The 14,663-nt window shown below is 43.5% G+C and overlaps 1 protein-coding gene across 1 annotated transcript in view; it reads right to left on the reverse strand.

Annotated features, from left to right (window-relative positions):
• Positions 1-14,663, reverse strand: part of tnr (tenascin R (restrictin, janusin)) — a 62,275-nt gene that overhangs the window by 17,566 nt on the left and 30,046 nt on the right. Inside the window, exons 20-21 of the mRNA XM_026313399.2 lie at positions 13,023-13,142; positions 10,102-10,245 (exon numbers count right to left, since the gene is read on the reverse strand). Coding sequence (XP_026169184.1) covers positions 10,102-10,245; positions 13,023-13,142 — 264 coding nt within the window. The remainder of the gene's footprint in view (positions 1-10,101; positions 10,246-13,022; positions 13,143-14,663) is intronic.

The raw sequence follows: 14,663 nt of genomic DNA on the forward strand, positions 1-14,663 counted from the left end.
TAGTCTTTTGCTACACAGGGAACACTCAGTAGAATTAATGGAGTTTAACTTTTTCTTTTTTTAAATAGTGAGAAAAATGAATGAGAATAGTGAGGGGAAAGAAAACACTGGATATAGAATACACCTATAAAATATTCATCCATCCATCATCTATACCAGCTTATTCCTATTCAGGGTCACAGGGATCTGCTGGAGCCTATCCCAGCTCTCTTTGGGTGAAAGGCAGGGGTCCACCCTGGACAGGTCACCAGTCCATCACAGGGTCACATAGAGACAAACAACCTCACACACTCACACTCACTCCTGTGGGCAATTTAGAGTCACCAATCAACCTGACATACATGTTTTTGGACTGTGGGAGGAAACCAGAGTACCTGGAGAAAACCCACACAAGCACAGGGAGAACATGCAAACTCCACACAGAAAGGTCCCTGCTGGGTTTCGAACCAGGAGTATTTTTGCAGTGAGGCAACAGTGCTAACCACAAAGCCACCCTGCTTGCCTATAAAATATAATAATATAAATATCTCTAGCTTTTTCTCTGTAAAATCTAATGACCAATTAGAAAAATGATTCCCAATAAAAGATGACAGCTAGAAACTAAATATAATTAGTTGGTGAGTGTCACAAAAATAAAATATTATATAAAATATGTATTAAATATTAGATAAACAGTGAGTCATACTTGTACATGTCCTGTTTCCAAGAGTAAAATATCTACAGTAGTTCTAAATCCCCACAGGACATGACAGAGAAGAACAGTGTCACATTTAGTCACAGTGTATCACAGACTCAAAAGTGTTCAAAGCCTTGATCAGCAAGCCCACCCAAGTTTTACCACAAATTACATCACACCATTCAAGTATATTCTTGGTTCCTGCACAGCTTTTAACAACACTTCATAATAGTAACTTTGTTGTTATTTTAACCACATCACAAGCAGACTCACCTCAATTTCCACCACTTACATCATCTATTTTTAAGTGAATATCTGATCTTCCAACATGGCAGAAGAAGCATTGACATGCTGTAACCTCATTCTAGTTCATGGTGCAAAAGAGATGACCTTCTATTTGGAATATCAGTTTCCCGCAGTTACATCATGACTCTGGGGCACACTGTCAGCTAGTCACTTGGAGGCAGGGTTGCTGAAACAAATGAAGGGCTGCACCCTGTGTGCTGTGCACTCTTGACGTCTCCATTGCAAATATGGGATCAAGATAACTACTACATGTGTGTCTCTCTATTTGATTCTTTATGTCTGACTACTGGCTCTGTCTGTTATGTTCTCCCTTTTCCCCCTTTCTTCTTTCTGTAGTCAAATGGCTGGTTTTTCTGTACAGCTTGAATTTTGAACCTTTCCTGAGGACCTCAGAAGGCTCAATGCCAGCATCTGACTTTAAATTGAACCTAGACATCATAAAACTTTGCACGTACAAAGAAAATCCACAATGCTAACTATCTACATTCTCTTCTTGTTGAAATCCTTGTGTGTGAAACGATCAATGACAGCTCAGTAATTAACAGCATGTACCGCCTTGATAACCTCCTGAAAGATGTGAGGTGTCTTCTCTCACAGACGCTGATAGGCTGATACATACTGGGTGACTGGGGAACTGGGAGAGAAGGACCGAACAACAGAGGAAAAACGGGGAACAAAGGGATTTTAAGAGCGAGAGGCTGAGTAGTGCACTTTGAGATAAAAGCAACATATTGCAGATTGCACTGAAGTCTGTGTTGATGTGTGAGTATCGTCTTGGACAACCTCTCCCTCTCTTTTCTGATTTCCCTCCTCCTCCTCTGTCTGTTTCCTCTGACTCCCACATCAACCTGAGGTCTTTCTTAATCTCCATTTGTGCTTGTGCATGTGTTTCTTGTCTCCTCCATTCGCCTTTCCATGCTTTGTCCACCTCTTCTTTTCCTCCTTATCTATCAGGCTGCCAGTCTAACTCCATGTGCCGAAGTGAACAGAGTTTATCTTTTGTTCTTGCCATCCCCTCGTCTTGATGAACACTGGTGTGAGTGACGGACAGATCAGAGAAGGAAGATGCAGCAGGGGAGTTTTCAATTTACAGAAATGGTGGGCCCACAGTAACCTTAAGTTTGCCAGTCTTTACTCTTTCTTTCTCTTCATTCTCTCGATCAAACCTGTCTCCTTGTCTTTTTCTCTCTCATGCTGTTCTTCTAATTAAACCTTTGCATGGTTGCGTGCCCGAGAAGGTGAATGCGTGTCACCTGAGATCCTGGCTGTGCTGAAGCTCTATTTTGAGATGTGGAGGCCTGAACAATTGGATTGAGATGAATAGGTTTGGCTACATCTAATGCCTCATTAACACACAGTGTAAACAATGCGACAGAGCAGCAGATGGGAAGGGCAACATGGGCAGCAGCAATTTGGTTTAAGAAGAAACGAGGGAGGAAGCCTTTGGGGTGAATATCACATCTCTATGCCGATTTGTAAGCAAATATTTCAGCCTGAATGATCTAACAGTAACTCTTTTATTTCTATGAAGTCTAACAAATTTAATCAAATGCAGCTTGGGTGGATCTCACAAATGGAGTTAATATGCTCAAGGAAACACCTTGCCATGACCTCTCAGAATACACAACCTCCCTGATTAACACCATGGACAAGCCCAGCAAACTGTTATTAATGCTGGTTATAAAAAATTAAATCTGCAATCTCTTCACAACAAAGTTCTGCTTCACAGACTGCTATCATCCATCCTCAGGAGGGATCGAGTCCATTTTCAGAAATAAAAGCAGACATTCTAAATATTATAAAAAAAATAATGAAAGACCAAAATCTCACTACTGACTGTACTGAATTGTGTTGCAGTTGTTTTTCAAACATTCGTTCTTGAAAATTGGTCTATTACAGTTTGATTAGTCAAAGATTTCTTCATTAAATTAAGCTGGTATGCTCTAATCATAATCCTAAAGACCACAGGCTGCTCTGTGCTACATGTGAAATCATTGTGTAAACAGAGTATGGCATCACTTAGCTCAAATCTATTAACGTTTTTTAATTTTGCTAAACCAAAACCTTTATACAAACACAACTATGCACCAGTTACAAGAAGACAATCTGATGATTGACAAGGTTATTGGTGTAGATATTCTAAGCACTTTATCATAAAACAATAAACCGGACAGATTTTATGGGGACCCACATTTGTAAAAGTACATTAAAATGTAAAAAAAAACAAAACAAAAAAAAAAACATCCTCAATTGCCTGAAGAATAAAGATTATGTTTCTGTAATAGCAGCACACTCAGCACTTGGTGCACAACTATCAGTGAGAGCTGAGTGAAGCTGCCCACAGCAAGGATCTCAGCTGCTTCAAAAACTTGCCAAGCACTTCTCAGCAAGTGGGCTCAGACACATCTGAGGGAAAAAGTCCAGATGCTGCAGCCTACAGGCTTATAGAGACACCCATAGCAAAATCCCTTATTTTCCGCCCTATAGCTTAAATATCAGCCTTTGGGGAACCAAGCTGTCTTACTGGGTGTTGAACTTTTGAGGCATGGAGGCCAGACAACAATACAACTCTCAGCTATAGTTAAGAGGTTTGAGAATCAACAAAGTCTCAGCTACATTTTTTTTATATGAACCAGACACATCCCTTTTACCTTTATCTGTGCTGTGTGCAGCATGCATTGAGGGAAGCCAGCCTCCCCTAAAAGGACTGAGAAAAGTCAAAACCTGACAGAGTTTTACACATATATATTGAGATAAGGAGGCATTTTCACATTTTTACAGGGATCTTGTATGTTTGTGTTCCTTTCTACGGTAAGACAAATTAGGCCTTTTTTTTACAACTGTCTTTCAGTGCCCTTAATTATTAATATAATTATCTGTTACATTTATTTACTGTAATAAATTATTTTAGTTTTAAATGTTTAATTGCATTAGAAGTGTCTGTGAAAACATTGTTTTAAATGTGCTCTATAAATAAATATATCCATTAGTTAATATGGATTTAATCTCAGGGCTGCATTCGTTTCCTTCTAAAGATGCATTCATACTGTATATAGATGTTTCTAGGGCCAGTAATTCTAAAGTCACACACAACCATAGGCAGGACAGTTGACCAAACCAATCAATAGTCTCATCCTCTCATACGGCCCATTCACAAAGTGACATTTTCCCCTGCAGCGGATTAACGCAGGCTGTGCGGGTGGAACGGAAATAGGCTTCAAGATTTCAATTAAAAGGTTCAATTAACAGCATTGAAAGCTCCCTCTGATGTTAGGGCTGACTAAGGCGCCCCCTGGTGTGACATGTCATCTTTAGTTCTGCAAAGGGAAGATTTTAATAGTGCCATGGTATCTGAAGTGTGTTTCTTTGTGTACATGTTCCTACATGGGCCTACAGAGTATACAGCTGTGGACGCACTGCCAACTGTGTAGAGTACGTTTGTACTGGGAGGCTGACACTTCTGAGATTTTGAATACAAATCACTGTCAAAAAAGTCTCTCAAACACAGTTTTAATAAATCTGGTATTGGCCCAAGGGTGGCACTTGATTAAGCTCAGGGCTTATGCCTCATTGTTCTTTTCTTGAATTTAGTTCTTTAGTGAAATGAGATAAAACTTATTTTGAATTTAATCATAACATAGGAATGTTATCCCTTTTGAAGGCTGTATTCTAGGACAACCTGAAAAATAACAGAAAAAAGAGATATTATAAAAACCAAGATATCAGTATTGATTCATAAATGCAACACCGGTTGAGCTATGCTAACAAGTTTGACATTGTTCTGTAATTTCAGGATATAATATTGGTATAATTCTGAATAGAACAAGCAGCCGGCTCCTGCAGATGTCCTTTGAAATGTATTTTCTTCAAGTGGAAAAGCAAGAATAAAGTCAGTCTATTCCACTCAGAGGAGAATGGCAACAAAGGAACGCAACCAAACCGTTTGTTCAATAAGACTTGGCATTCAAAATGAAATAATTTTTTTTCTTTCTTACTCCATGGTGTTGCCTACACCATTGCCAATTTCGAAAATGTGTTTATATGAAAAAGTCTAACAAGGGAAGAAGTGCATCCTTATTCTGTTTTTTGCTCTCCTGAGAAGCTGAGGTACATGATGTACTAGGCAGAGCATCTGTTTCCAAATTAGAATCACCTTAAACTGCCAAGACCATTTTGTTTATGTATGAGGTACTATATTGCATGTACAGCACTGGCATGGTTGTAGGTACATGCAATTTTTCTGAGCCCCACTTATGTTTTGAAATTTCTGAAGCCTTGCTTTCATACATTGGATTTTCTGTTTCGAGCATTTCGTCTTGCTGCAGTGCAGGACAGGTAGCTCTGGTACTCCTTGGGGGATATAACCCTGTTGCTGACTGAATTTTTTTTTCTCCTGCAAAAAAAAAAAAAAAAAAAAAAAAAGTTTACAGAGCTGCAACTCAGCTATACTGGAACAATTCTGTCACCCCTATAACTTTCCAGTTGGTGGTGATAAAGGTGAACATTATTAGAGGTGGGTCACCTGAATGTGAAGCAGGGAAGTTGTTACGAACGCCCTCAGATACAGGAACGAGGTACATAATGAATAACTTTATTCAAGTAGGTACAGAAGCCACAGGAATCAGGAAAACAGGAATGATGCGTCCATGGAAATGTAACCGAGATCAGACAGAGAGTAGGAGTGAGGGAAGTCCATATATACTGGAGGGAGAGTGCAGACGAGGTGCAGGTGAGAGACTAGGGAACAGGTGAGACAGATTGTGGTGATTGCCAGGGGAAACTCCTGGCAGAACCGTAACAGTACCCCCCTCTCCACGGCCAACTCCTGGGGGCCGAACCCCCCTCCTGAGGACAGGGGACCATGGAGACTGGGGACTGTGGAGGCTGGAGACAGGGGACTGGGAACTGGGGACAGAGGAGACTGGGGACTGGGAACCGGGGACAGAGGAGACCGGGAACCGGGAACCGGGGACAGAGGAGACCGGGAACCGGGAACCGGGGACAGAGGAGACTGGAGACTGTGGCGAGGCAGCAGCCACGGTGGCGGTGGTTCCGGAGACCGCGGCCGCGGCGGTAGAGACTGCGGAGGTGGTGGTTCCGGGGACCGCAGCAACGGTAGTAAAAGCTGCGGTGGCGGCGGCGGTTCCGGAGACTGCGTTGGCGGCGGTAGAGACAGCAGAGGTGGTGGTTCTGGGGACCGCGGCAGCGGCAGTTGCAACTGCGGTGGCGGCGGTTCAGGGGACCGCGGCAGTGGCAGCTGCGGTGGCGGCGGTTCAGGGGACCGCGGCAGCAGCAGTGATAGCTGCGGTGGCGGCAGCTCCGGGGGCACTGCCGGCAACGGCGACCGCTCGGGGAACTCTGATAGCAGTCGTGGCAACGGTGACTGGGGGATCTCAGGTTTCTGCCTCCAGGGCGGCGACCTGAGACTCGGCGGCGACTCGGGAGGCTCTGGGAATGCTGGAGAAGACTCTGGGAACGCTGGAGGCTCTGGCGGCTGAAGGAACTCGGGCTCGGACTGCAGGAGGGACTCGGGCTCGGACTGCAGGAGGGACTCTGGCTCGGACCGCAGGAGGGACTCTGGCTCGGACCGCCTTAGCGGCGGAGGAAGCTCTGGCTCCGGCTCTGGCGGCTGAGGAAGCTCTGGCTCCGGCTCTGGCGGCTGAGGAAGCTCTGGCTCCGGCTCTGGCGGCTGAGGAAGCTCTGGCTCCGGCTCTGGCGGCTGAGGAAGCTCTGGCTCCGGCTCTGGCGGCTGAGGAAGCTCTGGCTCCGGCTCTGGCGGGTGAGGAAGCTCTGGCTCCGGCTCTGGCGGCTGAGGAAGCTCTGGCTCCGGCTCTGGCGGCTGAGGAAGCTCTGGCTCCGGCTCTGGCGGCTGAGGAAGCTCTGGCTCCGGCTCTGGCGACTGAGGAAGCTCTGGCTCTGGCGACTGAGGAAGCTCTGGCTCTGGCTCTGGCGGCTGAGGAAGCTCTGGCTCTGGCGGCTGAGGAAGCTCTGGCTCTGGCTCTGGCGGCTGAGGAAGCTCTGGCTCTGGCTCTGGCGGCTGAGGAAGCTCTGGCTCTGGCGGCTGAGGAAGCTCTGGCTCTGGCGGCTGAGGAAGCTCTGGCTCTGGCTCTGGCGGCTGGGGAAGCTCTGGCTCTGGCTCTGGCGGCTGAGGAAGCTCTGGCTCTAGCTCTGGCGGCTGAGGAAGCTCTGGCTCCGGCTCTGGGGCCAGCGGAGGCTTCGTGAGCACTGAGGGAATGAGCGGGTCCGGGAGATTAGTGGGATGGGGTGAGTCCATGGTGGACGGCTCGGGGAACTCCGCTGGTGGTGGTGGAAGCTCCGGAAAATCCGGCAGAAATAACTCTGGACACTCGAGCGGATCCGGAGGTTCGCGCCATGGTAGCAGCTCGGGGATCGGCTGCTCGGGGACCGGCTGCTCGGGGACCGGCTGCTCGGGGATCGACACTGGAGGCGGCGATCGGCGAGGCGGCACTGGAGGCGGCGATCGGCGAGGCGGCTCGGGAAGCTGATGCTGGGATGGCCTCGGGGACTCCGGAGGCGCTGGGAACTCTTGGGCTGGTCCCCTCAGAAGGCGGCGACTCCGTCGCTGTCGTCGAGACGGCAGGTTAGGTGGCTGTGGGGGCACCGAGTGCTGTGGCGAAGGAGAGTGGCGTGACAAGGGAGACAGGCATGACGATCTTTTCCGTGGTTGACCTCCAGACCTCCTTGCCAAACGGGTACCACAGTAGGGGTTTAGATGGGAATTCCCGATGAGGAGGTCTGTCCAAAAGGTGTCCCAGTCCTCATCATCAAGGCACTCACCGTCAGAGTAATAGAGGAGATCCCTTATCTCTGAGTGATACGGCTGAAATCCCGGGTCCTCGGGAAACTCCGAGTCCTGGGGATACTCAGGGCCCTCGAGAAGGTCGAGAAACCGGTCAGGCGGGAGAACGGGAGCCTCGGTATACCTCGGCTCCTCGGGATACCTCGGCTCCTCGGGATACATCGGCTCCTCGGGATACATCGGCTCCTCGGGATACATCGGCTCCTCGGGATACATCGGCTCCTCGGGATACTCCAGAAAGCGGGAAGAAGGGAGGACGGGTGTGTCGCCACACGGCGCCTTCAGGCTCCACGGTCTTGCCTTAAGTTCCTGCCAGATGGCACGTGCCTCAGCTGGGGTTAGAGGCTGAGGGGCCCTCCGGCGGAGCTGTGGCTGAAATGGCTGCGACGACGGCCGGGAACACGGCTGAGGAGAGGACCAGGGAGATTCTGGCTTCGGGACAGAGTCCGGAGATCTCCTCCGGTTTGTTCGGTGTTGGTCTGATCTTCTGTTACGAACGCCCTCAGATACAGGAACGAGGTACATAATGAATAACTTTATTCAAGTAGGTACAGAAGCCACAGGGATCAGGAAAACAGGAATGATGCGTCCATGGAAATGTAACCGAGATCAGACAGAGAGTAGGAGTGAGGGAAGTCCATATATACTGGAGGGAGAGTGCAGACGAGGTGCAGGTGAGAGACTAGGGAACAGGTGAGACAGATTGTGGTGATTGCCAGGGGAAACTCCTGGCAGAACCGTAACAGAAGTGTTATACAGAAAGTTCACAAATTTAATATCATGACTGCATGGGCCCTTGACCAAGATACTGATCCCTGTAACATATGTCACTCTGCACAACAAGCAAATATTTGAAAATGCAAACTAAATTAAATTCTACCTGAGTGATAATATTAAAATGACCCCAAATAATGACATCTCCTAAAGCTTTTTTTTCTTGCATCCTTTGCATAATGATATTAGATTATGAACAACTAAAATGTCCCTACGATTGTCTCAGATTGTTAGCACTGTGTTACAGTGGACATCAGTTGTACTTTGTACGATTCTATGATTTCTAACATAGCTAACATGCAACACAATGTGGCGTAGCTTCACATGCCCTATACTGTATGGATGAAAACATGGGGAATTTCTTCACCAAAAAGAATTTGACATCAGTAACTGGCTTGGGTTTTCCAAAACTGACACAGCACAATCAATAGTTCTTTGCAAATGTTGAAAAGCCTAGGTTTGCACACTGGATTGCAACACAACAAACCTTTTGAACCACTTCAAAAGAAAGCACCGGAACGAGGACGCCAACAGTCGAACAGTGAGAGGAACCCAAGTGAGTCCACCAGCTACAACCACACAGCCAGCGGCTACATTCAGCATCTGATAGAGTCGCTCCATATGATGGGAAAAGTAAGTGCCTGAAAAATTGAACTGATGCGTTGGCATTTACCTGGGCAAGGGGTAAACATGGTGAGAGCCTCAGAGCTCAACAACTTTAGGGATTTGGGCAGACTACACCTAGCAATTGGTGAGGACAACCCAAAAAAATTTGCCACTGCCATTCAGATGAGTTTGTTAATAATAACAAAACTATTGTTGAATTAATAAAATTAATTACTATTACACAGAAACAACTGTAGGCTAATGCTTGGTCATTTAAAACTTAGGATAATCTAATTAAAAGACACAGTTACATAATTTCTATCATATAATTTTTTTCTTGGTCCAGCTCATATTGGTGAAACAATTTGTTGTGCTATTCCAGCCAGGTGTCCTCTGTTGTGTCACATGCCATGCTGACTTTGTGTCAGTTCATTTATATATAAAAACAGACAGAAACTAAACCAGGTCAGTTTATGGATGAGGCTTATTAGTCATTGTTCTTTGAACAAATGAGTCACCCACTATTCTGCAGCTTCAGTGTTCTTGTGTATTTGTTTCCTTCCTCCTTTCTGAGTCTGTTATATTAGGTAAGACCATCCTTTTTGATATTTAATCAATAGGAACAATATGACCATGATATGAATATATTGTGGCCTCCTAATTTCTTTGGTAGCAGTGTGTAGCTAACACCTTTGTCTGGGATCATGGCAGGGGAAATTTCTAATTAGCATGCATATTTTTGGGTGTGAATGAAACTGAGCATTTGGAGGAGGTCTAGAAACCAGGCTGAAAATATTTAAATTCCACACTGAAAGGCTCCAGTCAGGAGTGGAGGAGTGCCTTGCTGTGAGTGTGCAGTGATAACCACTGAGTCATTGTGCTGCTGTATAGAGACCAGCTGAATAAAATGAACACATACGTGTTTGGAGGTTGGTGATGACTGTGCCGCTCGTAAGGGGTCCTTTGGTGGCGTAGAGGGCTACGGAGTAGGTGGTGCTCGGCTTAAGGTTGGACAGCTGGTGCTCCTGCTTGTTGCCTTCCACAATCAAAGTATCAGCTGTCACTAGAAAACAGAAATAAAAACAATAGAAGTTTATGTATACTACACTTCTGCCATCCCACACATACTCTGCTTTCAGTTTTGTCTAAATGTATTACACTACGTCTCTCTTGCACAAAAAATGGCTTATTTGAATCTCAAAGCCTACATTGTTTGACTGCCTTTGGGCTTCTTTTTCAATTCAAAGGGTTTCTAAACTTATTATGCTTTTGGTGAAATGTGCTTTCGTGGACTACTTTACAAAAATAAAGCACACAGTAAATGTCTTTTGCACTAAAATATGACTGAAAACTCTGAATACTACCTGAAATAAATGGCTGAGAATATACAGTGAATACACAAAGTCACCCCTTCATTTTGCATCTGATATATTAATGCTACTGTCCTAAATCTGAATGTATGCTGGTTTTGTCAAACAATAAAATAATCAAAAGTATTCATGGTCACAGATTTAATCAGCAGCCGGTTTGCAGTTACCTTTGGTTAACAACAGAATACTGAGACTAAGTCTCCATGTCTGAAAAAACAAAGCAGAAAAGGCCTAAATGACAGAAGCCAGCTGAACCACAGGAGGACAGGCAGGACAGAGGTTTGAAAGCTGTGCACCACCACTGTGCTGCACTCTGACATGTTTAAGCTGTGATTAAATCAATCACTCTGCTATTTATTTCTCTTTCAGCAGTCTGACAACAAACCCATGTACGTGAGAGATGAATGAGGATAATTATATTGTGAATATGGCTTTAGCTTTTTCACTGAACAAGAAGATAGGATCTTTTTTTCTCAACCTGGGTTTCTATTTCATTTCAGCCTTCGCTTGTGATGTTTAATGCAATAAAACCTAATCAAAAAGCATGATTCTGTGTGTGTCACAAAAAAATCTGTTACTTTTAAGAACAACTGATGTGGCTGCTGGCTGGGTTGAACGTTATCTCTTCACAGAGCCCATCATTTTTTTACTTGCCTACAGAGGCTCCCGCCTTTTTCATCTTAACCGAAGGCAGAACTACAGTCAAATGTAAAATGTCACATAGACTATAAAGTTTAATAATGTGACATGTGATACATCACAGATCCATTAGTCCTAACCTAGCATTTCTAATACTGCAGTAATATAAGAAATACTTGAAATCAAATCCAGTCTCGTCACTGGCAACTTTAAAAAGACTTTTAAAAATTGCAGTAGTGTCAGACAGGACACTGCACTGTTTATTTAGTTTGAATTTACCATAATAATGATGAGAGCTATGAAACTTCACAGGGGCAGCGATGATAACGAGGACATGGACGCACCATATTCCATGTTACGATAGTACATTTCTAAGAAGTAAGAGTGACTGATAGCGTAATTTTACGTGGGTGTTCCTGGCTCATAATTTCAACCTATTTGGTTATGCATGCAATACTCAATAAAATGCGAGGTTTATTGACCTTGCTTTAAAACATTGGCACTGAATGAAATTTGTCCACAACTTTGAGCACCAGGGCTGGTTTCCAAAAATCTGTCCAGCATATACATATCGACTCTGTATCTGAGATGATCTGGCTGCGATCCAGTCAGTGAGGGTATAATTCACGCTTCGGCATCAACAGCTCAGTAATACGGTTTTCTCTAGATAACACCTCACATGGCTTAGTCAGTGAGGTTATGTGCAAATCAGAAATATGCTTTGCATTTAGAACAATAAAATTATCTCAATAATTATTACAAAACATTCAGACAGTGATGATAAACTGAGTAATTCTTCAATAAAATACCTCCAGAAATTATTCACAGTTCTATCAGAGTATTGCTTCGGGTCAGGTGCTGTTAAACATCGGACTGCTGAGTTTAAACATTTTTCCAAGTTAAGCGACTGTCAAAACTGGGCAGTGTTTGTTGGAAAAATAACATTTTTTTCAAGCTTTTTATACTTTCAGTTTTTAAGCACTCAAGCTGTGAATGTCATGTTGCTTTAAGCTGTATATTTGGCTGGCTTACCTACTATAACTCGGCAGTCATCCATTGGTTTGGGGAGTAAATTATAAACTGGCTGGAATGGGAAAAGTAATATGGGTATCTTTTACCTATCTGCGCATGGCTGTCAGACAGTGGAGACTTACAAGGTAGCATCTAAAATGTACATATGGTGTAATAGGTGCAGTGTTTATGCCCAGGCTTAGTGGTTCAACCAATCATTATGAATGTTCTGAAAGCAAGACAAATGGAACTCAAGTGCCTCAAAGGATGCACCATGCTGAACTCTCTTCTTAGGAAAACCTTGATGGTACATGTCACACATCTACATGCTGCACTTGAACCACTTAAATATATATCTGCTCACTATGCTCTGACTCAGCAGGCTGATCTTACTGCAGTCAGTGTTATGACTCTACTGATTAAATATAGCCTTTGCATATTCAGTGAGAAATTGGTGTGTAAAGGCTGATTTACTGCACATAGCGTGGTGTCAATAAAAATCTGTTGTGTCATTTGATTTTTCACGATTTGCAATGGTCCAGTAGTTGTTTAATCAAGAATAAGGGGTATTGATGATTTTATCTAAAACACTGATGGTTAATCCATCTTCTTATTATCTAATTAACACATCAAATAAATAAAGCCTTTAAATCGCAATTTTGAAAACATACCTTGGTGATGTGTGAGGGTCAGCACGTAGATGTCGTGCTGACATCTATTGATGATTTTATCTAAAACACTGATGGTTAATCCATCTTCTTATTATCTAATTAACACATCAAATAAATAAAGCCTTTAAATCGCAATTTTGAAAACATACCTTGGTGATGTGTGAGGGTCAGCACGTAGATGTCGACATTGGACAGAGGGGGATTCCACCTTAGCAAGGCTCCTTGTGGAGTGATATTTAGGGCCGTCAACTCAGATGGCATGTCCATTGCTAAGAAAACAAAAATAAAAGCTCAGTGAACCAACAAGAAACAACTGCAGTGAACCGGCTATTTTTAAATGATCACTTTTGAGGATATTTCTGTGAACCTTTCAGTGACGTACAGCTAACATGACAGCTAAGCCCACTTCACACTACTAGAGGGGGAAAAAAATCTGAAAACCCTCATATTTTGGAAGATGGAACCAGATAAGGTTTGAGATTTTTGAATGAAAACATTCATACAAAATTCAGACATTCAATCAGGTAGTAAAATAGTCAATTTTCCGATGATCAATCATGTCATTCATTGAATATGTCCTTCAAGTCTACTGTTATTAATAATACATGTTAGGAAGGTTCAGTGCATTACATAGCTCCTAAAACTGCAGACTGTCACATTTGCTTTCACATGCAAAGTGGCTGCCATTTTGTACACAGCGAATTGCAATATAATTGCAGATACTGATAATATCAATTACAACTCTGCTATAATTACAGAACCCCCGACACAGAAAAGACATTTATTCATACTGAGTAATAATGACTCTTTTTGCCATTTTGATCACTGTTTCCTTAGTTCTAGCACATCAAAGAAATTATGCAGTCAAATAAGCTGCATAAAGTCACACATATTCTCCTGAGCCGACTATTGCCTCACACTCCTAATTTCATTCTCAGACTGCTGGACATGCCAGAATTGAGTTTGAATTTAATTATACCTTTAACCTCAGTGTTTCAACCCCAATTTTTCCTCTGGCGTGTTATTTTGGCATGGCACTGAGCGTGGCAAGAGAACACAGAACACCGCATGTGCTCCAAAGCTTTGCCCAGATGAGGTAATTAATATTGCCCTGCCCTCATCAGAATAAAAAAAAAAAAAAAAAAAGAAGAAGAAGAAAGAAAGACTTGTGCTCATTAGTGCACCGAACTGACTTAGGCTTATCACTGCGACAGATGAACAAACCTGATTAAAATCATTAGTTTAATTGCAAAAAGATTCAAGTGAATTCCAAGTCAATTAGATTGGCAATGGAGAGAGATGACGAAAAAAACAAAAAACAAAAAAAAAAAAAACAACAGCAGCAGATCTGCTTCATCAGGGCCTGTGATAATCCAAAAATCATTTTCCATGCCCTGAGAATGATTGTTGAAGGCTTGAGCCAACCTCCGCAGCATTTAATATCATGTTTGGACCCAGGACAATATGAATTGCTGTTAAATAAAAATAGAAAACAAATATGGCCTTGTGGCTGCAGTATAGTGTGATGGAGTCACACGATGATGGGACACTGCACAATAAAAACCTTAAACCTCAGCAGCCCAAAAGCAGTGAGCTGGCATGCCATATTATTTTCCAAGAATAACAGAAAGAAAGCAAAGGTATTAATACAACACACAATAAAACATGAACAAGCACTGCTAGACTCCTTCCACGCTGTTATAAAGGCTGTAACACTGTAGAACAAGGAAAAAATGAATTCACTGTTCTTTGGTGCAGTGTTTAAGTCAAGGTTGTAGTGGGACATTGTC

The sequence above is a fragment of the Mastacembelus armatus genome, chromosome 17 (assembly GCF_900324485.2).
Source record: "Mastacembelus armatus chromosome 17, fMasArm1.2, whole genome shotgun sequence".
Classification (NCBI taxonomy): Eukaryota; Metazoa; Chordata; class Actinopteri; order Synbranchiformes; family Mastacembelidae; genus Mastacembelus; species Mastacembelus armatus.